General features: G+C 49.7%; 4 protein-coding genes across 6 annotated transcripts; 2 read left to right on the top strand and 2 right to left on the bottom strand.

The window, feature by feature from the left end:
- Positions 1 to 766: 766 nt before the first annotated feature.
- Positions 767 to 3,395, bottom strand: ndufb9 (NADH:ubiquinone oxidoreductase subunit B9). Its single transcript, XM_086062452.1, has 4 exons — positions 3,162 to 3,395; positions 1,615 to 1,807; positions 1,346 to 1,459; positions 767 to 1,014 (listed from the first exon to the last, which is right to left on the bottom strand). Exons 1-4 carry the CDS (start codon positions 3,248 to 3,250, stop codon positions 883 to 885), a joined length of 528 nt encoding a protein of 175 aa, XP_085918578.1. The 5' UTR covers positions 3,251 to 3,395; the 3' UTR covers positions 767 to 882.
- A 337-nt stretch (positions 3,396 to 3,732) lies between these two features.
- On the bottom strand, positions 3,733 to 20,121 carry LOC147157314 (uncharacterized). Of its 2 annotated transcripts, XM_086062455.1 has the most exons (3): positions 20,099 to 20,121; positions 18,221 to 18,342; positions 3,733 to 12,265 (listed from the first exon to the last, which is right to left on the bottom strand). In XM_086062455.1, the coding sequence occupies exon 3, from the start codon at positions 8,622 to 8,624 to the stop codon at positions 8,028 to 8,030; it is 597 nt and encodes a 198-aa protein (XP_085918581.1). In that variant the 5' UTR covers positions 8,625 to 12,265; positions 18,221 to 18,342; positions 20,099 to 20,121; the 3' UTR covers positions 3,733 to 8,027. The 2 variants fall into 2 exon arrangements, 1 of the variants encoding a protein (XP_085918581.1); XR_015091183.1 differs by lacking the exons at positions 3,733 to 12,265; positions 20,099 to 20,121 and adding an exon at positions 19,063 to 19,091 and having other exon boundaries at positions 18,021 to 18,342.
- tatdn1 (TatD DNase domain containing 1) lies at positions 4,248 to 7,527 on the top strand. Its single transcript, XM_086062451.1, has 12 exons — positions 4,248 to 4,408; positions 4,867 to 4,932; positions 5,012 to 5,061; positions 5,721 to 5,784; positions 5,860 to 6,006; positions 6,086 to 6,128; positions 6,296 to 6,381; positions 6,469 to 6,509; positions 6,579 to 6,655; positions 6,714 to 6,784; positions 6,849 to 6,975; positions 7,366 to 7,527. Exons 1-12 carry the CDS (start codon positions 4,387 to 4,389, stop codon positions 7,469 to 7,471), a joined length of 900 nt encoding a protein of 299 aa, XP_085918577.1. The 5' UTR covers positions 4,248 to 4,386; the 3' UTR covers positions 7,472 to 7,527.
- LOC147157315 (pleckstrin homology domain-containing family O member 1-like) lies at positions 7,678 to 17,318 on the top strand. Of its 2 annotated transcripts, none has more exons than XM_086062445.1 (10): positions 7,678 to 10,374; positions 11,115 to 11,267; positions 12,051 to 12,191; positions 13,189 to 13,293; positions 14,088 to 14,186; positions 14,258 to 14,506; positions 14,593 to 14,690; positions 14,893 to 15,049; positions 15,169 to 15,281; positions 15,346 to 17,318. In XM_086062445.1, the coding sequence occupies exons 1-10, from the start codon at positions 10,348 to 10,350 to the stop codon at positions 16,007 to 16,009; spliced, it is 1,806 nt and encodes a 601-aa protein (XP_085918571.1). In that variant the 5' UTR covers positions 7,678 to 10,347; the 3' UTR covers positions 16,010 to 17,318. The 2 variants fall into 2 exon arrangements, with proteins under 2 accessions (XP_085918571.1, XP_085918570.1); XM_086062444.1 differs by having other exon boundaries at positions 11,115 to 11,287; positions 12,050 to 12,191.
- Positions 20,122 to 20,575: the final 454 nt, after the last annotated feature.

Here is a 20,575-nt window from a genome sequence, read left to right as displayed (position 1 = left end):
GGTACTTGGTGCGGCATTTCATCGTTTGTGACTTTGTTGCTCTTTTAGGTTTTTGACACGTTTGTGGCCGGACTTCTTGGGACACTTTTGGCTGTTGACTTGCTTTTCGACTCGGTTCTTGACTTCTTGCATTTTGGCTCTTTGGACTGCTTTTCTTGACACGTCTGTGACGTCGTCCTTTCGCAACCGCTGGTGACGTCGACGCCAGCTCGTCAGGAGACGCGCGCTTCACTTCAGCGGCTCTTTTGTGGGACTTTCAGGCCCCCTGCTGGAGAATAAGAGCAACTGCAAAGACCTGCCACCAGTAACGGACGGGAACCCGTGTGACCTCCCCCAAGGCATTATACGAAAACACAAATTGAGGATCATGATGACTAAAAGGTATGTATTCATAGTAAAAAAAAAAAAAAGTATTTAAATGGATACAATGTATTTTTTTATACTGCAAGAAACACAAAAAGGTACTCGTCGTACATTTTCTGTATATTGTATATTATATTATATTAATTATAATATACTGTATATTATATCAGCAGTATGAAGTGAAAATAAGGCCAGTGATCACACTTTTGGATGTCTGTGGCTCCACAATGGAGCCCTGAGGGACACCAGCAACTTATTTGTGGGCTCTTTTAGTTTTCTTTGTTTCAATTTTCAACTCAACTTTTTCCCCCCAAATAAACATTTGTGATATTTTATCAGGGGAAAGAATGGACGTTCAGAAAAGACACGTTCATCGGCCGCGTCACAAACAACAAAGACGTCGTTTCTTCTGCCTGATGTATTTATTTCCGGAGACAGGAAATGAAAATCCGCCAGCGGGAGCGAGCGGTCTTCTCGGCGGTTGAAGGTCAAACCTTGCAGCGGGCGCCAATTCCACGTTTATGCGGGTCGCTCCCTGGGCCGCGTGACGTGCTGCCACCACAGAGGCGGCAGGTCGCCCTCCTTGCGGGCCGGGGGCAGGGCTTCCCCCGTGGGACCGTCGGCCGGCGTCTCGGCCTGCAGCTGAGCCACCTGCAAAGTCACAGCGGGGCGGGGGGGGGTTCCGCGTGCTTATTGGCGCTCAAACGTTTGTTTTGTGTTTCCAAGGAACGTCTCATCGAGCCCGCGTACGCCCCCAAATGGAGGAACACGCCCATTTCCTCGTCAAACTTCAACCTTATGATCAGTTGGGGTGTTTTTGTGTTGGACGTAAAATGATTTGTTCCCGAGATAAAGTCGATCAAGATTGACAAGCAAATTTTGAAGAGCACAATTTCTATTTCCTAACACGAGTGCATCTTTTACTCGCTTTGAGGTTCTTAAAAAAAAAACCCGCGGCGAGCGTGCGTAAGATGCGGCGCACCTCTTTTTCCCAGCTGAGCTCCCTCAACTTCTTCCACTGCTCCCTCTTGGCAAAGTAGTCGGGGTACGCGGCCTTCTCGGACGGGTGCCAGGACTCCAGGACCCACTCGGGCACCTGCCGCCACAAAATGCAAACACGTTTCCGTCTCCGCCGCCTTCCAACAGTTGCAAACGTCAATCAAACAAGGAGACGTGGTTTGTTCCCACAGCAGCCAGCAGAGGGCAGTAAGCAACATGGTTGAGCAAAAGAAAATGTCCGCCGCGGGTGACCTTGTAGCACTCGTAGCGCTCGTAGGAGGTGCCTTCGGGCGAGTCGGGGAAGATGTACGGCTGCGGGTGCTGCTTGCTCCAGAACTCCTCCTCGCCCTCCTTCAGCATCCTGGTGGCCTTCATCATGTCCTTCTCGCCTTTGTTGCCGTCAAAGCGGCCGCGCAGCACGCACGCGTAGAAGCGATACTTGTCGCTGAAGTGGCACAAACACAACAATAACAATTTCAGTTTGTGGCTGCTTCGTCCGCCGCCGTCGCTTCAAGACTCCGAACGTCCGTCCTCATTTTCATACCGCACTTTTGCAATTTGTCAGATGACAAACACGTTATTCAATTCGAGGAACAAAGTCGTAACGTTGAGAAAAAAATGTTTTGTATGCAACGACTTTCATTTCAAGTTTTTCCTCCGACGCTGCCATCTTTTCGACTTTCTTCCTCATACATTATGACTTTTTTCATAAATGATGATTTACGGCATTTATGCATCACAACGTTATCCTCAAGCATTCTGACTTTTTCCCTGTACATAACCCCCCCCCCCCCCCCCAACACACACGTTGTGTCATTTGGGTATTAATGACAACATTGTTTGCTTTTCTTCATGGACACATTTTCGACTATTTCAACGACAGCGGTTCATTTGCAGTGAACGGCTCTGACTATCGATCGCAGGAGTGGGCGTGGTTCCGGCCTGGCTTCACCAAGTTTGTTTTGTTTTTCCCACCCAAGATGGCTGTTCTCCGCATTCCCAGACTAACCCAACCCATAACCCCCAGAGCCGGTTATCAGGACACACGTTGCGTCTTTTGGAATGCTCCAATCGCGTTTGTTTCTTCTTTAAATGTGGACATTAGATTGCTCTTCGGTTCTTCAACAAACACGTGGCACAAAACTGCTCGTTTGCAACTCCAGATTGGCTGCGAGAAATTGTGGCAAAAAACATGTACAGAGCGGGATTCAAACCCATGCACGGCAACTTTCAGGGCCACTGTGCGAACCACTTGGCCACGCAGTGGCCAACATTCACTTGCACACAATTAGTGTTTGTCGTTGTCGCGCAATTCACAGCAAAGGAGCGCCAGCAGCAAAAGTGCCGGTCACGGCAAAACATCCACATCGCATTTCAACATTAATAACAGCTCAAGTTTAAACAGCTTTGTGGGAAGGAAATCAAATGTTTTCTGTTGAACAAAACAATTGTAAGGAACTGACTTCACTTCATTCTAATGATGATAATGTAACGCAAACAATAACACTGTCAATTTGACCGAATTTTAAACCGTTATTAGGGCTTGAACCCGCATTGTCACAACATATTCAGTTTCAAAAGTACTCTTTGATCTTACAATGCCATTTTCTTCATTTGTATGCAAATTCAGTCCAATCGTATTAGTTATTAATTTGATAGCGACATTCTTGTTGGATCCGCCGACAATCAGAAGTTGATGTGCCAGTGTTGTGACCTGGCTAGCCGTTAGCTTAGCCGTTAGCTTAGCCGTATGTGACCGACCGGACGCGAACGTGGTTGCTTGCGTGTACGTGTCTCACCGAAAGACACACCACGACTCGATGTGTCGCAGGGATTTCTTGTAGAGTCGCATGACTTTCTGCTGGTGGGTGAGGTAGGCGGAAGCCATCTTCTTCTTCTTCTTCTTCTTCTTCTTCTTCTTCTTCTTCTTCCTCCTCCTCCGGCTTGCTTGCTTGTATTTGCTCTGCTCTGCTGCTGCTCGGCTTCCTTTCGTGTCACCTTCCAGTCCAAAGCCGCGCAAAGCATGTTGGGACTTGGTGACGTCACACGTTTTCACCGTAATACTGGAAACAAACGCGCATATAAATTAAAAACTTCATGGTCGTTCTTCCTTTTTTACTTCGTGTTTCAAATTTGATTATTTTCATGGCAGATTTGCACGTTCTTGCTGTTTTATCTTATTCTTAGAGTTTGGTGTTATCCATAAAAAAATTAAAATTAAATAAAAAAAGTGTCCAGCAAGGACAGATGACTAAAAGTCTCCACAAATCAAAATGAAAACCTGCTGAGCCAAAAATAAACACATTTTAAATAAACCCAAAAGGTTTTTGTATGAAATCAATGGCAAAAAATAAAATAAAAAAAGAGACATTGTCAGATGGAATTTGTTTTAATTATTTACTTATCGCTCACCGGACAAAGTGGTTTCAGATACTGGGTAAAAAGAAAAAAGAAGAAAAGACATTGGTAAAGTGCTGAAAGTGCTGATTCAACTCCTACAAAAAAAGCAAATCATCTGAAATGATCTTGATTTGAGCACAAAAGTACACAGTAAAAATAGATTTGAATAATCATGAGTTTTGCATCGTGCCGTACTGTATATTATACTGTACAATACTTATTTCGATAACGACACACAAAAAAACTTGCATCATGTGGTCAACGGGAAAAAAACGCTAACAAGAGAGTTTAAAGATAAAAAATCATCTGAAAATGATTGCAAAAATTAAGTACAGATGCCTGAAAAACTGTTTACGTGTGGCAACAAAGTATTTGTACTTCTTCTTTTTTTTGCCACTACTGTACAGAGAGCTGTTTTTGTACCAAACAAGGGGCATTTTGGTTGCTATTTGAGAAATGTCAGCTCCTCTCTTGGAAGAATTACGGCAATCCCGAACGCCGTCCCGGATGAAGGCTGCATGAGTGTTCTTCACGTTCACAAGCAGGTCTCTCGCTCTCGCTCTCTCTCTCTCTCTCTCTCTCTCTCTCGCTCTCTCTCTCTCTCTCGTCTCAACCACATCGACTATGGCCCGGCACAAATTCATCGGTAAGGCACACGTCACTGAATATGAATAAAAAGGCAACATGATGATGTTTTTAGCCATTCATCTGGTTTGAGCCAATGACACGAGCTTAAAATAGCCTAGCTTGCTTCAATCGTTGCCTTTACGACACACAAGGAACAATTTCCCAAAAGTCAAGTAATGAATGAAGCGCTCAAGTTTTTGACATCAATGACAACAAAACAACCGCCATCATCATGACCAACATTAGAATATGGTAGCGGAAACGTACAAATGATCATACTGTATTGTGAGCGACTACAATTTGAACAAATCTGCCCTTGTATACCGTATAAGGGGGAAATGCACTTATTGCCAATCCTATTGCACCAAAATGCCCCTAAATAAACGTTTCTCTTTCTGAGCTTTCAAGTTGGAGCCCACTAGGGAATAACTGAAGACTTGCTTTTGAGTATGTGCTGGTTTTGTGCGCAAACATCAGACATTGGCGTGAACCTGACGGATCCCGTGTTCCGCGGGCTCTACCGAGGCAAGCAGAAGCACCCGGGTGAGACTTTCGCCCCCCCGCGTCACGTCCAGCGCACCCGTTCCACCTTTTGTCACCTTGCACGTGTCACTTCCCACAGACGACTTTCACCACGTCATCGACAGAGCCGTCCACGCGGGCGTCCAAAAGGTGACCTGCAATTTGCAGCACGCATACTTCAACTTCCAAAATCAGATGGATTCTTACTGTTATGAGTAGTAAATAGTAAGTCATTTATATAGGAGGGAAAAGCAAACAAACATTTCAATACAATTTTAAAAAATGGACCGAACCATTTTATGGGTCAATTTGAACCAACTTTCTGGGTTTTATACAAAATGACCCAATTTTTTGACCCAAGTAAAGGATCGGTCCATTTTTGACCCAACTGTTTTTAGAGTGCAGTGAGGGGGGAACGTTTGCAAGGTAGCCAATGTTGATTTCTTATCAGCGTTCGTTCCAAGTGGACAAACGTTTGCATGAGAGTCTCGTGCAGGGATGGCGAGATCCGGTCATCCAGGGCCCGGACTCCCGCAGGTCTCGGATATTTCCCTTCTCCAACACAGCTGATTCATGATGCAAACTCTGCATAAGCCTGATAACGATCCTGTTCATTGGAATCCGCTGCAGTTCGAGTCGGGAAACCGCTCAAACCTGCAGGACCCCGGCCCTGGAGGACCCCGGTCCCTGGAGGACCCCGGCCCTGGAGGTCCCTGGAGGACCACAGTCTGCCATCCCTGAAAAACTGTTGACCGAACTCAATTGCCGACGGAATGTACGGACGTCAACGTGATGTGTCTGGTGCGCAGTTCGTGATCACCGGCGGAAGTCTGGAGGACAGCCAGGAGGCCGTCAAGCTGGCCCACAGCAGAGGTAACCGCAACAACCGCGGCGGCGCCTTCCTGTCCCCCGATTGATTTGACGATTGTTCTCCCGGGCCGAGCGAAGACGACTTCTACTGCACAGTGGGCTGCCACCCGACACGCTGCGGCCAGTTCGAGGAGGGCGCCGGCGCCGCCGAGTATCTGGGCCGCCTCCTGCGTCTGGCGGCGGACAACCGAGCCAAAGTGGTCGCCGTCGGAGAGTGCGGACTAGGCGAGTCGCTGGCGACGACATTGTCGGGAGATGAAGGTGGTTTTTTTTGGGTCTTGAATTGGATTTGTTGTCTTTGTAGATTTTGACAGGTTGGAGTTTTGCCCCAAAGAGACGCAAGTGAAGTAAGCGCGGCTCAAATCTGCCATTTCACGTTTTCTCTCGTGCTCTTCTCATGTGTCTTACATGCTCTCTGACATGTTTCTGACATGTTCTGTCATCTTTGACATTCCATTCCTTGGCATGTTCTTGTTCATTTTCTTTGGCATGTTGATGCTCAATTCTGTGTCAGATACTTTGAGATGCAGTTTGACCTGGCAGAGGAGACCAAGCTTCCCATGTTCCTGCACTGCCGCAACTCCCATCAGGACTTTGTAGGTGAGTGGCACGGTCCGGTCCGGCCCGGCCCGGCCCGGCCCGGCCCGGCTCGGCCCGACCAGATCTGACCGTCTTCTCGGATTCCAGACATCATGAGGAGGAATCGAGACCGATGCGTGGGAGGCGTCGTGAGTTGATTTTGATTTCTCGGGGTGCGTTGGGTTTTGCTGGCATTCACTTGGGAATCTCTCGGTCAGGTCCACTCGTTCGACGGGACCGCGGAGGAGGCCGCCGCCCTCATCGAGCTGGACCTCTACATCGGGATCAACGGATGGTGAGCGGCAGGAAGCGACACGCCACGCAGAAAGCACTAACCAGAACTTCCCTTGCAGTTCCCTGAAAAGCGAGGCCAACATGGAAGCCGTGAAGCGCATTCCCACCGAGCGACTGATGATCGAAACGGGTGAGTCGTCTGCGGCGCGCGCCGTCGCCGCAGTTGCGAGTTGACGTTTTGGTCTGGCCGCCAGATGCTCCGTGGTGCGGCATCAAGAGCACGCACGCCGGCTTCAAATATGTCAAGACCGCCTTCCCCGCCAAGAAGAAATGGGAGGCGGGGCACTGCCTGAAGGACCGCAACGAGCCCTGCCACATCATGTGAGTCGCAGGTGCAAGTGGGGCACGATCACGTCACTTGGGGCCAAAGTCGGCAAATCTCGGAAGACTCGGCCCGGACACGCGGACCGCTAACGGTTAGCCAGTTAGCGGTCCGCCACTAAGTAAAAGAAATGATGGAATTTGGATTCAAGAATTGTGTTTAATGACATTTGGGGAACATAAAATGCAACTTCAGTTTTGGACCGCGTAAATGTCAGTTGAGTTTGATGCGAGTTTCACCTTCAAGTGACAAAGACCGAACAGACAATACAGAGACTTTTCTGAGACCGTTGAAAAGTTGAAGGTCAACACTGGAGACTTGGACATGCTAAAGTTAGTCCCGCCTCTGCAGCTTCCAGAGGATTTCAGCCGTTTGGTTGTCTCACGCAGGCAAGTTGTGGAGGTGATGGCGGCAGCGAGGGAGGAGGAGCCGTTGGCGCTTTCCAGAAGCATCTACGACAACACCAGCAGGCTCTTCTTCTCTTCTACTGGTTGACGTGAAGCGGAGATCAACGCATGGGCACGCTCGTTGAATAAATGTCACAAAATGAAGTCTTCCGTGGAGATCAGGTGTAAATCCGTCCGGTCCAGGGGCACTACACATATTTTGTTTTGATTGGCTGCGTGACGGCGCTTGAGTGGATGCTTTGATGTCTGCTGCCGCCATTTCGTGGCGATGAATCTGAAGTGTGCTTGGAGCTCAATGTTGGCCTTATGTAGCGAGGTCCGGTCCGGTCCGGTCCGGACTGAAGCTCGCGACATAAGGCAAACTTGATGAGCGCTATAGAATGTCAACAATTGGTATTTCCAAATAAGATGACGAAACGCAAAATCTATCCTTGACTTACGATGTTCCAAATGTTCTTTTTTCACGTGCTGGCTCACCTGCCTTTGACAAAAACTAATGTGATCGATCGGCCAGCGGCTTTGAAGAAACGCGTTTATAGAAGTTGTAGGGCAAGTCGGCAGTTACAAAATAAATCACAACGCAAGATTTTTCTCTTCTCAACATCGATCTTGCTTGAGGTGGTCACAGGGACGAGAAGGCGGTCCTAGGACAGGGTGATGCCGATCCCAAAGCCGAAGACGGCGCACAGCGTCATGGCCAGCGGCAGCGAGATGCCCCAGCAGGTATCTCGGAGCTTCCTCCTCGCCGAGGTCCACGGGACGGTCCTGGCGGGCCCGGCGCCGGCGCTGGCGTTGGTGTGCTCGGCCACCGCCTTCAGCCGGTCCGACAACGAGCACAGGCTGCTGCGGACTTCCTCCCACTCTTGGCGCAGGCTGGCCACGCCCTGCGCTTCCTGCCGGAGCCTCTTGGACTCCTGGCGGAAAAGCTTCACGTCTCTTTGCAGCGTGTTGAGCACTTCTTGGCGGAGAGCGTCCATGTCCTTCTGGTGCTGCTCGCGAATCTCCTGGCGCAGGGCCTCCACGTGGGGCGGGTTGGAACCCAGGGCTTTGTGGACCTCCTGGCGAAGGGTCCTGGCCTCCTGCCGGGCGGTCTTGGCGTCCCGATGCGTTTGAGTCACGGCGTTGTGCACTTCCTGCCGGAGGGTCTCCATGTCCCTCTGGGTGCGGCTGACCACTTCTTGGATGGCCTTCCGGAGGATGTCCATGTCTGCCGCGCTGTCCAGTTTGACGCAGGCTTCCATGCTGCGATCCTGGCAATTTGCGGGTGGAGCAGGATTGCTGGAAAGCGGGAGCGCGTTTTCACAGCTGTGGGACGGCTCTTTTTGACAGCGCCGCAAAGAAGGCCGCCATCCTTTTGGTGTCGCCGCATTAAAGTCGACACGGATGATGAGCGGCCGTGTGATGTCGTATCAGAGGCGCGCCCGCCCGCCCCTGTCGCCGAGGCCGGCGCGGTTCCGCCGACCTGCGCCGACTGCCGAGGGCCCACGAAGATTTGCGCGACTTCGGACTCGGTGATCAAGTTGAGTTGAGATGATTGATTTGGAAAAAAATCTCAAGTTTGTCCGTCGTCGGACAAACTGAACATTCGCGTTGCACACGACATGCAAGGTTTTCCCAACCGGATCGTGTTTGCACAACTTGGCCAATCATTGGTGGCGAGTTGACGCGTCATCGTCGTTCATTTGATCCGATGATTTCAAACGCGGTCTCAGTTTTAGTCCAGTTTCAGTCGCGCCTGTTCGGTTTTAATCGCATCCTGTTTTTATTTTCTTAGTTTTCCTCGACTCTCAAGTCGAGCATTTTAGCGCAAGAACGTCAGCCTTCTTGAAGAGACGTGCAATCCAACGTTGCCCAACGTTGCCCAACGCAGCGCAACGAGCACGAATCCAACGTCACACATAATTATAGCAACAAGCTAGTAAACGAGCCAGAATGAGTTTGCGTTGGGTGTAACATTGTCGTCGGCGCATTATAGCCGTAGCTTTAAAGCGGGGGTGGTCGAGTTGCCCGTTTTCCACGTCTCCCTCCTTCAGCGCAGCTGAATCTAATGATCGGCTCATCAGCAAGCGTCGCAGAAGCCCGATGACCATCCTGATCATCGATCAGGTGTGTTAGTGGCGAGAAACATGGAAAACGGGCTGGATAGGGGCTCTCCAGGACCGGACTTGCATGCCACCCCTGGTTTCATGCTACCTTATAAACAACCACCACAAAACTTTTTGTTAATTGATGCTCGATTCGGCCTCTTTGACGTACAGGATTAAACGGGCGGCTTGATCTCGGCCGATGCGGCGCTGTGATCTCTCCTGGCTCGGCATCTTTCAACACATTAGACCTTCTTCCGCATCCAATAGAAAAGGCTCCAAGGATGTCAACGGGACCTTCGACGGAGAATATGCCGTCTTCTGGTTCTTATTTTTAGTAAAGCGAGCAAAAGGTGGTGAACGGATGTGACGAACTCATTGGGCCCACTTCGTGCCATTTCACGTGAAGGTCGTTTGTTGCCGGCATTTGAGGAGGCGAAAGAAACGCTCGCTCCTTCGACAGCAGTTTTGGCCCGGTCCTTCGTCCCGGCCGTGCAGGGCGCGTCTCTCACGCTGCCGCTGCCGTCTCGTGTCATCTTACGGCGCTTCAGAAAGCACAAGCGCACAAATATCGAATTAAGTTCAATATGAAAATCGGAGCAATCCCAAAAAGAAAAAAGATGACGCGTGTCTTTGTTTCGGCCTGCGCGGGCACGCGTGTGCCGCCAGATGGCGCCATGACGCGCACTCGAATCTAGGTTAAAGTGCGCGCGCACGCCGAGGGGGAGCATCTGCCCGCACGCACGCACGCCTGTGCGCGCGCTCGCGGGGAGGACGCCGCCTCTCTCCCGCCAGACAACAGACGAACCAAGAGAAGAACAAGAACAAGCTAAAGAAGAAGAAGAAGAAGAAACTGCGCGAGTCGAGCCAACGAGCGAGCATGAAGAAGAGCAACCACGCAGGACCGGTAGGAACACGCACGCGCGCTACGCCCGTGCGCGCCCGCCACCCGATCATCCGTCCATCATCATCCTCAAACATCAGCCATTCACAAGTTCGCACCTTCGTCTCCCCTCCATCCTCCCTGCATGCGCTCCCCGCCTGCATGGCCACTTCATTAGGTACACCAGCAAACCTCCTCATTCGCTCGCGCAACAAAAACGTTTCCCTTCATGCGATGCCTCAAATTGGCTGCGCGTCACTTTAGAACAAAAACAAAATGTACAAATGCAGCAATATGAAGCTAAATCCTATTCCATGGTGTACTTGTATATATATCGCTTACTTGCGACAGCAGCCGATACCAGCATCAGTTGAATCAAGTTGCTCAACGACATATTTTGATTGGGACTTTTTCTGGCTACTCGATTATTTGTTACATTGTTTCTATTTAAATTCATTGAAATGTGTTCTACGCAAAATGTGTATTTTATGAGCAAATGGAAAAAAGAAAATTGCCATCAATTTGATACAAAATGCTAAATGTCTTTAAAATGATCGACCAGAAATTGCGTCTATTAAAAGTAGTGAAGTACAAAAGTGGAGTACTCGAACTGCAAGTATTGATCAGAATTGTTTTTGGTATTGAACATCCCTAATACATGGACATACGTCGCTGTCATGGCCGCCGGTTAGCTGGTGGCTAACTCACATGCCAGCATGGTTAGCGCACATTTGTGTGTGTGTGTGTGTGTGTGTGTCGCCTAGGGTCCCGAGGACCCGGGCCATCCGGGGGCGCCGCCACAGCCCGACAAGTTTGGCTGGCTGAGGAAGTTCTGCGGCCGCGGCATCTTCAGGGAGATTTGGAGGAGTCGCTACGTGGTGCTCAGAGGACAACACTTGTTCCTGTCCGACAAGGAGGTCACGCACGCACGCACGCACGGGGCGGGAAAGTCGCAGGCATGGAAGATCATGTGACACGCACGACTCGGCCTGCAGCTGATGCAAACGCACATCTGCACGCCTTTCCAGGCCCGGATGAGCCGGCTCGCTATCGGGATCGTGTTTTTTCAACCCAATGTGGTTGGGCGCGCACCCGCGTGACGAGAGGCTCGTCCAAGATGGCGCGTTCGTGTCAAGTGGCACGTGGCACACATACGGACAAACGTATTTTTGTACCGCCGCTCTCTTGCGCAACAGCAAGCGCCGCTCAACGCTCGCGCGGGAACCACCTCGCAACGAGCTCGCTCTCACACGAGCTCGTTGCGAGAAAGCGTCCATCCAGTTGCGTGTGAGAGCATTTGGCTGGCTTGTGAGGTATCGAAGTTAACGTGAGAGAGCATCGTGTGAGCCAATACACTCCCTTGTGAGAGTTTCAGTCGTCGATGAGTTTGTTCATGTGAGCAAAAACTAAGCGAGGGTATTTCAGCAGGTGTGACGACTTTTGAATAGCAGGCCAGCAACTCAATTCAGTCGTTTGTGACAGAGTGTTTCACAATTATGCGAGAGGCTTTCCATACGTGTGAGAGTATTTGTTTTGTGTGAGTGAGCTTTTCCACTTCTGTAGAGTGAAAAAAAAAGTGTGCTGTGAGAGCATATTCCCGGAGGTCTTTGTGTGAGAACATCCCAGTCATGTCGAAGCAAATCAATTCCGCAGCGTGCGTGTTTGTGTTACGTGTGCACTGACGTGGTTTTCCTCGCCAGGTGAGGGACGAGCGCAAGTCCCAGGAAGTCTTGGACCTGGCCGAGTACGAGCGCTCCGAAGAGTTGAGGAAGGCCAAAAGTCGCAGCAAGAAGAACCACAGCCGCTTCTCGCTCATACGATGCCGGCGGCCCGGCAACGCGGTCAGTCACGTGCACGCCGCCTTCCCGTCCGTCCGTCCGTCCGTCCGCCCGTCCGTCCGTCCGTCATCGCTTTCCTGTCAGACCGCAAAAATCGAGTCACAGTGAGACGGGAACAGGGAATGATTGAAGATTCACTTCCTGCGCTCGCTCCTTACTTTGAAAGATTTTCATGCCAAAAATGTCCCGCCAACAATTCCATATATGGTCACGGTCATTCTTTTTGGACAGCTGTCATCAAATGGAGACGGATAATTCAACATTTGTGATTTCAAAGGAAGCTTCACAATTTTTACATTTTCGACAGCTGTCATAAAATGGAATGGAAAATTCAGCTGTCGGAATGTTCATCGTCGGTGATGTCATGAAGCAAGAGACGCGTTTGAGATGTGGGACATTTTTCAGGCGGAGGACTTGTTGTTTTTTCCAGGTTGGATGAAGTCCTCAAGCGCTTTCAGGATTTGTCAGGACAGTTGAAGGAAGTGGAAGGTTGACGACGTCAGGATGCGTTCCAGTTTCAGGATGACGTCAGCGTGAGGATTTGGCCCACTTTGCGTTTGTGTCAACGCTTCCAAAGTGCAGCAGCGGCTCGTTGGCGTGTTGGCGTGTCGGCCGGCGTCCTCCGAGAGATTTACTCGGGCATTCGCCGCGTCCTCATTGGTGGATTTTCTCCGGCATCCCTCTGGCGGCTGGCGGGCGGGACTTAAGGCCGCCGACAACTGCGCCTGGGGCGATCCCATTGGCCCGGCCCCGCCCCCACCAACCCGCCCCCGCCCCGCCACCCGCCCCCCCCGTAAAAAGATTTAATCCACAGAATCCCATTAGTGTGTCACAGGACGAGTCGGAGCGGAATAATCTGACGGCGTTAGCATGAGTGCTAGCGCACAGGCCGTCCTCCTCATCATCCTCATCATCCTCATCTTCATCATGATGAGGATGATGTCATCTTGCGGCATCTTTGACGGCGTCTTCATCTGATGACTGGTCTGTCCTCTTTCAGGTTCCCAACCTTCTCTTCCTGGCCGTCAGTCCGGAGGAGAAAGAATCGTGGATCAACGCTCTCAACGTCGCCATCGTCAAGGCCAAGAACCGAGTTTTGGACCAGGTCAGCGGCAACGCCGCCTCCGCTCGTGTCCTAACGTCCTCATGATCACGTGCAAATGAGCAGTTGTCCTCATGTCCCAAAATGTCCACAATATTGACACGTACACTTTTTTACATACTAACACAAATATTTCCTCCGTGACCTTTCGAAGGTTCAAACGTCCACATCAGCACATTTTTACGTCCCACGTTCTTTTGCATGCGAGTCACATGATTTTGTGCATCTGCCCATACCGAGTCCCGATCCAATTCCTTTGCAACGCAATACAATGAAGAAGAAAAAAGGAGACCACATCCAAATGCTCTCCGTTCAATTTCAATAACGGTATGTAAAGGCAGGGTTTCCCCCAGTGATGTTAAAGCCTGGCGGCAGCCCACCGCCAGATGAGCGAATAGTATTTGCTGGATGTCAGTCGATTTGGTGCTTGTCATCCGCCATCTTTAGAAATGAAGAACATCTAAAACGGCAATCTTTTCCCACCAATACCAATCAGCTGAAAATCACAAGATTGGCACGGATTTTGGGACAACCCAACCGAGATGTACACGAGGCCACTTAGATTTTGGAAGCGCCACAGGAGACCAAACTGGAAATACAAATCAGGTAAAAAATATGATTAAAAAAAAGAAAAAAAAGTGTCCTGGAAAGTGAAATCAGCAAAACAGAATAGAGAAATTTCAGACGAAGGAACTTTCCATGAAAGTGATCGAAGGTGATTTGATCTCACGAGAAGCCTGAAAGTCATTTGATGGAAAAGTGACGGCAAATGACCTTGAGGACGTCCTTGTGCGTAGGTGACCTTGGAGGAGGACGTGTTGGTGCATCCGACCAGAGACCGAGCCAGGATCCCGCAAGGGCGCCGCCTTCCCAGCCGGGGACACCTGATGACCGCGGTATGGCGCCCTCAAGTGGCCGGCCGCATCCCGTCGGTCCTCTCATTTGTGGTCTTCTGCCGGACCTTCAGGCCTCCTCGTCCCGTCACGGCACGCTGACCCTCGACCTGGTGGCCGAGGAGGAAGGCTTCTCCTGCGGGCGGGCGGCGGCGGCCGCGGGCGGCGGACGTCAGCGCGCGGGGACCGACGTGTCCAAACTACGAGTCCGGGTCAAGGAAGCCAAAGTCAAGACGGGAAGTCTGCCCAGAGGAAGCGAGCGTTCCTGGGGGAAGTGTTCCCACCTGGAAAACTGCAAAGTGCACAAGAGCCAGCAGCTGCAGGTGAGGAGGCCAAATGCCATCGCGGGCGGACGGACGGACGGACGGACGGACGGACGTCTTTCTAGTGAGCACGTGTCTTCTTTCAGGTCCTTCAAAACCTTTCCAGAACTCCTCAGCCTGGGAAAAGGAACAGCGTCGCGGGGCGGAGTCGCTGCGCATCCATGGACGAGGTTCTCGCCTCCAGGTAGACACAAAGGCGGGAAATCACTCCCAATCCGATCTTTAGCGATTCCTCGATTCATTTCTGCCCGAGACTCGACTGAGCGCCGTCAGAAACCGCCGCGTTTTCCCGAATCGCTTCTTCCCAACTCACACGTCACTCCAAAAGGATTTGTAGGAACGGTCCAGGTCCGAGATATTCCATTCCATCGTCTCGTCTTTGACAGACCGGCGATGATTCGCTCGGAGCTCCGCTGGGCTCTCGGCCGACGGCCCGCGGAAGAAGAGGGCGGAGCCTCTGTACAGCCCGTGGGTCAACTGCAGAGCCTCATCGCGCAGAAGATGCAACGAGCGCAGGAATTGCTGGAGGAAATTCGACTGCAGGTTAACGTTCGTCTTCCTTGCACCCGAGCACGACTAATCCTGTTGCTGCGCCAACTCGTCCCGATGGTCTTGAGGACTCGTTTTGTCCTCCGCTCATGTAAATGTCCCCGATGTGACAGGAGCTGCAGAAGGCCAAGGCTGAGCGAGAGCGAGGAGGAAGCTCGGCGTTTGGGAAGGGGGTGGAGTCTCCTCGTCTTCATCACCTCAGGGGCGGAGACTCGCATCATTGCAGGTGCGACGCGCGCACATCTGCGACGCCACCTTTTGTGTCAACTTGTCTTTTTGGCTGTCGTCAGGTCGTCCTCGTCTCCCCGCAGCCGCGGCGGCGATTCTCCCGGCTTCCGACGTAAGGACTCGCCGCGGCTGAGAGGTCGCGAATCTCCGCGCTCCAAAGCCCGCAAGAACCGCTCCCGGGATGTGGATTCTCCTCGCTCCCGAGGCTCTCGCTCGCCCGCTCGTCCCGGCGACTCGCCGCGCTTCAAAACTTGTGAGCCGTCCTCGGAAGCGTCCCCTCTTCCGGAGTCGCCCGCGATCGCCCTCGGACCGGACGGCGCCACCGTGGATTTGCCGGCCGATTGGTCGCCGCGTCTCCACGGAGGTGACCGTTCATCCTGCGTCGCTCGTAACAAATCCAAGAGCCTGTCGGAGTCCGCGGATGCCGGTCGGACCAAAACGCTCCAAAAACCGGAGGAGGAGGAGGAGGAGGGGGAGGGGGAGGTGCAGAGGAGGCGTGCGGCGGCCGAGCGGCTTCTGGTGGAGGCCATGTGCTCCTGGCAGGAGGCGCAGGAAGTGCTGCAGGAGGTGAAAGAGCTGCAGAGCCACACGCTGCGACGGCAGCGCAGGAAGACCTACGAGAAGATGGCGCCCACCTCGCCCCAAGCTGCGGGGGGCGGCGACGCGGGCACGTCGGCGGCGACGTCGGCGGCGACGTCGCCCGAGGACCAGCCCGAGTCGCCGTGAGCCGCGAGTTCCCGTCTCAGGAATTTGACACTTTGAATTGCACCAGCGAAGACGGCGCGTGTGCGCCCCTTCAACCACATCATGTGACTGCACTTGACTCCGCCTCATTGCGCCTGCCGCCAGCTGACTCCAAATGACTCAAGGCGATTCCTTCCATCCGACTCTATTTGATGCCATCCGACTCACCTTGTGACTTTGACTCTACACGACTCCATTTTTGATGCCGCGCGACTCGACGCGACTTGATTGGATTCCGCGTTACTTGATTTGACGCCGTCCGATGTCACGCGACTCCCCGTTATTCCGCAAGGCGGCGAGGTTGCCCAAGGACGAATCCGAGTCACCTTGATGCGACTCTTCCTCCTCAGGAATTTTCCACTTGTCTTCCATTTTGGAGGGCCGGCGTGCTCTTCTTCAGCCAGCACGGAAATGAGCAGCAGAAGAGGAAACGGAAAATGACGACGGATTTTCCGCATCTCTTCAACTACGACGACTTTTTCTTTTTCCAAGCCGACTTTTCTACCCGAAAACAGGAAGTGCTTCTGCTTGGCTTCCTGTGAAGTCGCGTTTGTTTGTTGCATGCGTTTGACAAGCAGAAACAAGATGGCTTCCGACACCTCGCGCCACTTGACGATTTTCTTGCTCGGTATGAAACTTGTGGGCGGGACTTTTACATTCTTTTGATGCTATTCCAATGATGATGTCATCAGTAATAATATCCTCATCTGTGAGGATGATGTCATCGGCAATAATGTCCTCCTCAGCGATGATGTCATCCAAAACGTTCAAACTTGAACTTTTTTTTCAATTCTCAAGGAATTTTTCTAATCTATTCAACTGCAATACGTCAGGTAAAAAACAAACGACAACAAATAAAACAGCACAAAGTAAATCATTTTATAAAAAAAAAAGAAAAAAAGTCATGTTTTTTAAAAATAATTTCTAAAGTAATGGTTTGATTTTGAAATGCTGGCGTTATTTGTTGTGTTCATTCTGAAGGAAATTTCACCTCAGTTGAGGTTGTCGTTTTATTGAAGTATAATCGTGTTTTGTTTGGATTTTTGCTCATTTTATGTGACACGGACGTCTTGACAGACTTTCTTCACCAAAAAGCACAAACACGCACACACCTGCCTGACTATTATGGGCTGTCAGAAGAAGGCCGGCCGCACTGATTCGCACTGATTGACACAACCTCAAACAGGAAGTGACAACAACAAAAACTGTCTACACGCACACACTTCCTGTTTGTTCTCTTTGACTTCCTTTTGGAAGCGCACGTGAAATAAAAGTCATCAAAAGCAAACAAGGTGACTTTGTTCAAATGCTCACACACTCATTCACAAATTCTTGCACTCACTCACGCATGCACGTTTATGTTGCCAGTTACCTTGAAAAAGCAACTTAGTTACTTTACTCAATATTTGACTTTAAAAGTCATTTCGTTACTTCACTCATTGAGTTTAACAGTAAAAGTGACTTTACTAATTAAGTGAGTTTAAAATTAACAAAGTTACTTCCAAACTTTTTTTTAAAGTAACTGAGTTACTTCACATATTTCTTGAGTTTAAAAGTAAATAAGTTACTTCACAGATGACTTGAGTTTTAATGTAGCTTTACTGAAAAGTAACACAAGTTGAAAAGTAACTTTGTTACCAATTATTTGATTTTGATAGTAACTTAGTTACTTTATTGATTACTTGATTTTAAAAGTAACTCCATTGGATTACAAGATACTTTTTTATTTGTTCATTTCAGCAGATGGCAATAACAAAAATGACAAATGTTATTGGAAATTCCTTTGTTTACAGTCAGATGCACTTTTTCATTCAAAAATAAAATGACAGCCTTTTTGACTTCAATAAACACAAGCATCGTTCTTAACCTTTACACACGCGCGAGTGCACAGTACATGACCCAAAAGAACGATTTCAGCGGCAGCCATGTTGGCTCTTGTGAGGCGCGTGCGCACGCACGCACGCACGCACGCACACACACAGGTCAGTGAGCCGTAATAAAGAGCAGAGCAGCAGATGTAGGGCAGACGAGCACCATCGCTCCATTACACCTCCGACACACGACACGTGCGTGCGTACGTGCGTGCGTGCGTGCGCGCGTGTCATTACGCATTCATGTATGTACATTTCTTTATGACTAATCCGCAGCCGTGCGTGTGCGTGTTACGGCCTAAAGGAGAATTCGTCTCATCACCTCTTCCATGTGATTTTCCTCCTTCTCCTCCTCCTCCTCATCTTCATCTTCATCCTCATCTTCATGTCAATCACAGCAGGTGTCAATCATCCGGACGTCTCGCTCGTGTGACGAATGGCAGCCTGAAAAAAAAAGAAAGAAAGAAAAAGGTTGAAGCTAACAATAAGATTGAAGTCGGCTTTGAAGACGGGGTGAGTTTTCAAATGAAGGCGTTTCGGGTGTCAAATGAGGGTGCGAAGACGTTAATGTCAGGATTTTTGCCTTCAAGTCCATTTTTGGCTATCAAGACAGAATTAGAGTTTGAAATGACGATTTTAAATAAGCATTAGCGCTTGAAATGACAACGTGAAGACAATTTTAGGATTTCAAATTTGGCTTTCTGGACATGGTCAGCTTTTTACATGAAGGTTGGCAAGTTGCTGAGTAAGGATGAGGGTTTTAAATAAGGAGTGTGAACACCTTTTTAGGGTTTCTTATTCGTGTTTCAAGACCTCGTTACGCTTTCAAGACCGGCTTAGCGTTTCCAATGAGGGCATTAAATAAAGATTCGATTTAAATTTGGCTTTCAAGACCAGTTTAGGGTTTCAAATTACAGCTTCAATGCTTGAAATAAGGTTGTGAAGACAAATTTCGCCTGGGTTGGGGGTTCAAATGATGGCTTGGGAGAGAGAGAGAAAAAAAAAACATCTTTCACTGTGTTAGCGTTAGCATGCGCGCTAAAGAGATGATTCAGTGACATCAAAACACTCACAAAACTTTCAATTATTTACGCTTGTGTGTCATCATCATCATCACTTGCATCTTTTATTTATGCGTACGCACGCACAAGCTGGAACACTGACCTGGAACATGGGAGCGTGCGCGTGTGTTTATTGTGAGTCAAAGCCCGGCGGCGTGTTACCGCCGTCAACGTCTTTTTTTCCCCCTCTTTTATTTCCGCTTGTTAGCCGGCTAGCAACAGAGCTAAAAACATTTCCCGTTTGTCAACACAGTGTGTGACATCATCGTCACACACTGTGAGCTCACTCTGATGTCATCAGCACAACCGTGTGTGGAGGCGTGTGTGTGTGTGTGTGCGTGCGTGTGTGTGTGTTATGGTCATGAAAATAACATAAGAACCAAAAGCTTAATTTTAGGGCAGTCAATATTTTAAATAAAAAAAAACACATGCGCGATAATAATAATAATAATCATCGTCATCCTCCTGCTGCCGATGATGTTAATGATGATGATGATGACTGAAAAATATCCCAGCAACGCTGCCCATGTGCTCCTCATCCTCCTCAGTTATAGAGAGGGTGACGTCATTGACTAGCTAACAACAAAAAGCAATTGAAATGATAAATGTGCAGTATGTTGTCCAATTTTGTTGGTGTGATAATGCAGAAAGACGAGGGCGCCATCTGCTGGACCATAAGTGTACCGCACTTGAATCGGGGGTGTACAGTATTTTATTTATGTATATTTATTTATTTTAGTACATGTGCTACTCTACGGCTACATAATTCTATGATATATATATATGTTTTTTTAACTGTCGTAGTGTGAAAATGATTACATTAGAACGTAAAACTTACCACGTGGCAATGTGATGCTGAACTTTTTGTCTTTAGTGTGTCAGCACGATTTGCTAACATGAGCATATACGAACCAAAATGCGTGTCGAAGCTTTTTCTTTTTGTTCCCTGTATTTGTGTCCAGTGCAGCAGGCAGTGAACGGACTCTGGCCAAGACTAAACAAATGTAAAGGGCGTGCAAGCAAAGGGCGAAGGAAATCAAATGTGTGAGTAATGAATAGAAACGTTACGGACAGCAAAGAGATCGATTGTAGCTTCTGTTTTGGTCCATTTGAATGACGCCAACGCAAAGGACACTTACGTCATCACTTGTAACTGTTCGGGCATCAAATATGCGAGCGTTGTCCACTTCCCATAAACATTTGAGAAATGTCAAGCGAAACAGCTTTGAAAAACAAGGAAGTGCTGCGCACCTGACGGCTCTGCTGATTGGCCAAAGGCTGCAATGTGACGTCAAGTTCTCCTCGCTGATTGGCTGGGTCGGAAGCAAGCCGTTGGCTCTTCATCACATAATCAGAAATGGAGGTTTGCAGCCTCTGAATAATAAAGTCGGCGCGACATGCTGATGATCATTTGTGGTGTAATGGCAGGCCGATCCTCATGGGGCGCTGGTGAGGCACCATTTTGTGGGAACACGAGTTCCGACGCCAAGTTCGTAATCCAAAGTGGCTCTTGTTCTTTTTTTTGCACAAATCAACGTCAGCCTGCGACGTCATTCGCTCATGAGCGCCTCCCAGAGGAAACCACTCACATGCTAACACCGACATTAGCATCTGCT

The sequence above is a fragment of the Leptonotus elevatus genome, chromosome 19 (assembly GCF_054856555.1).
Source record: "Leptonotus elevatus isolate MCC_2025b chromosome 19, RoL_Lele_1.0, whole genome shotgun sequence".
NCBI lineage: Eukaryota > Metazoa > Chordata > Actinopteri > Syngnathiformes > Syngnathidae > Leptonotus > Leptonotus elevatus.
Note: the sequence above shows the minus strand (reverse complement) of the source record. Positions and strands in the feature narration are given on the sequence as shown.

What these genes read in the sequence shown, in the direction of transcription:
- LOC147157314 (XM_086062455.1), bottom strand. Translation starts at nt 8,624, where the DNA reads ATGGAAGCCTGCGTCAAACTGGACAGCGCGGCAGACATGGACATCCTC.
- ndufb9 (XM_086062452.1), bottom strand. Translation starts at nt 3,250, where the DNA reads ATGGCTTCCGCCTACCTCACCCACCAGCAGAAAGTCATGCGACTCTAC. An exon ending in AGCGCTACGAGTGCTACAAG is followed by an intron (nt 1,460 to 1,614) that starts GTCACCCGCGGC and finishes TTGTGGCGGCAG; the next exon opens with GTGCCCGAGTGGGTCCTGGA. An exon ending in AGCTCAGCTGGGAAAAAGAG is followed by an intron (nt 1,015 to 1,345) that starts GTGCGCCGCATC and finishes GTGACTTTGCAG; the next exon opens with GTGGCTCAGCTGCAGGCCGA.
- tatdn1 (XM_086062451.1), top strand. Translation starts at nt 4,387, where the DNA reads ATGGCCCGGCACAAATTCATCG. An exon ending in CCCAAAGAGACGCAAGTGAA is followed by an intron (nt 6,129 to 6,295) that starts GTAAGCGCGGCT and finishes ATTCTGTGTCAG; the next exon opens with ATACTTTGAGATGCAGTTTG. An exon ending in TACATCGGGATCAACGGATG is followed by an intron (nt 6,656 to 6,713) that starts GTGAGCGGCAGG and finishes CTTCCCTTGCAG; the next exon opens with TTCCCTGAAAAGCGAGGCCA.
- LOC147157315 (XM_086062444.1), top strand. Translation starts at nt 10,348, where the DNA reads ATGAAGAAGAGCAACCACGCAGGACCG. An exon ending in AGAGCAACCACGCAGGACCG is followed by an intron (nt 10,375 to 11,114) that starts GTAGGAACACGC and finishes TGTGTCGCCTAG; the next exon opens with GGTCCCGAGGACCCGGGCCA. An exon ending in ACAAGAGCCAGCAGCTGCAG is followed by an intron (nt 14,507 to 14,592) that starts GTGAGGAGGCCA and finishes GTCTTCTTTCAG; the next exon opens with GTCCTTCAAAACCTTTCCAG.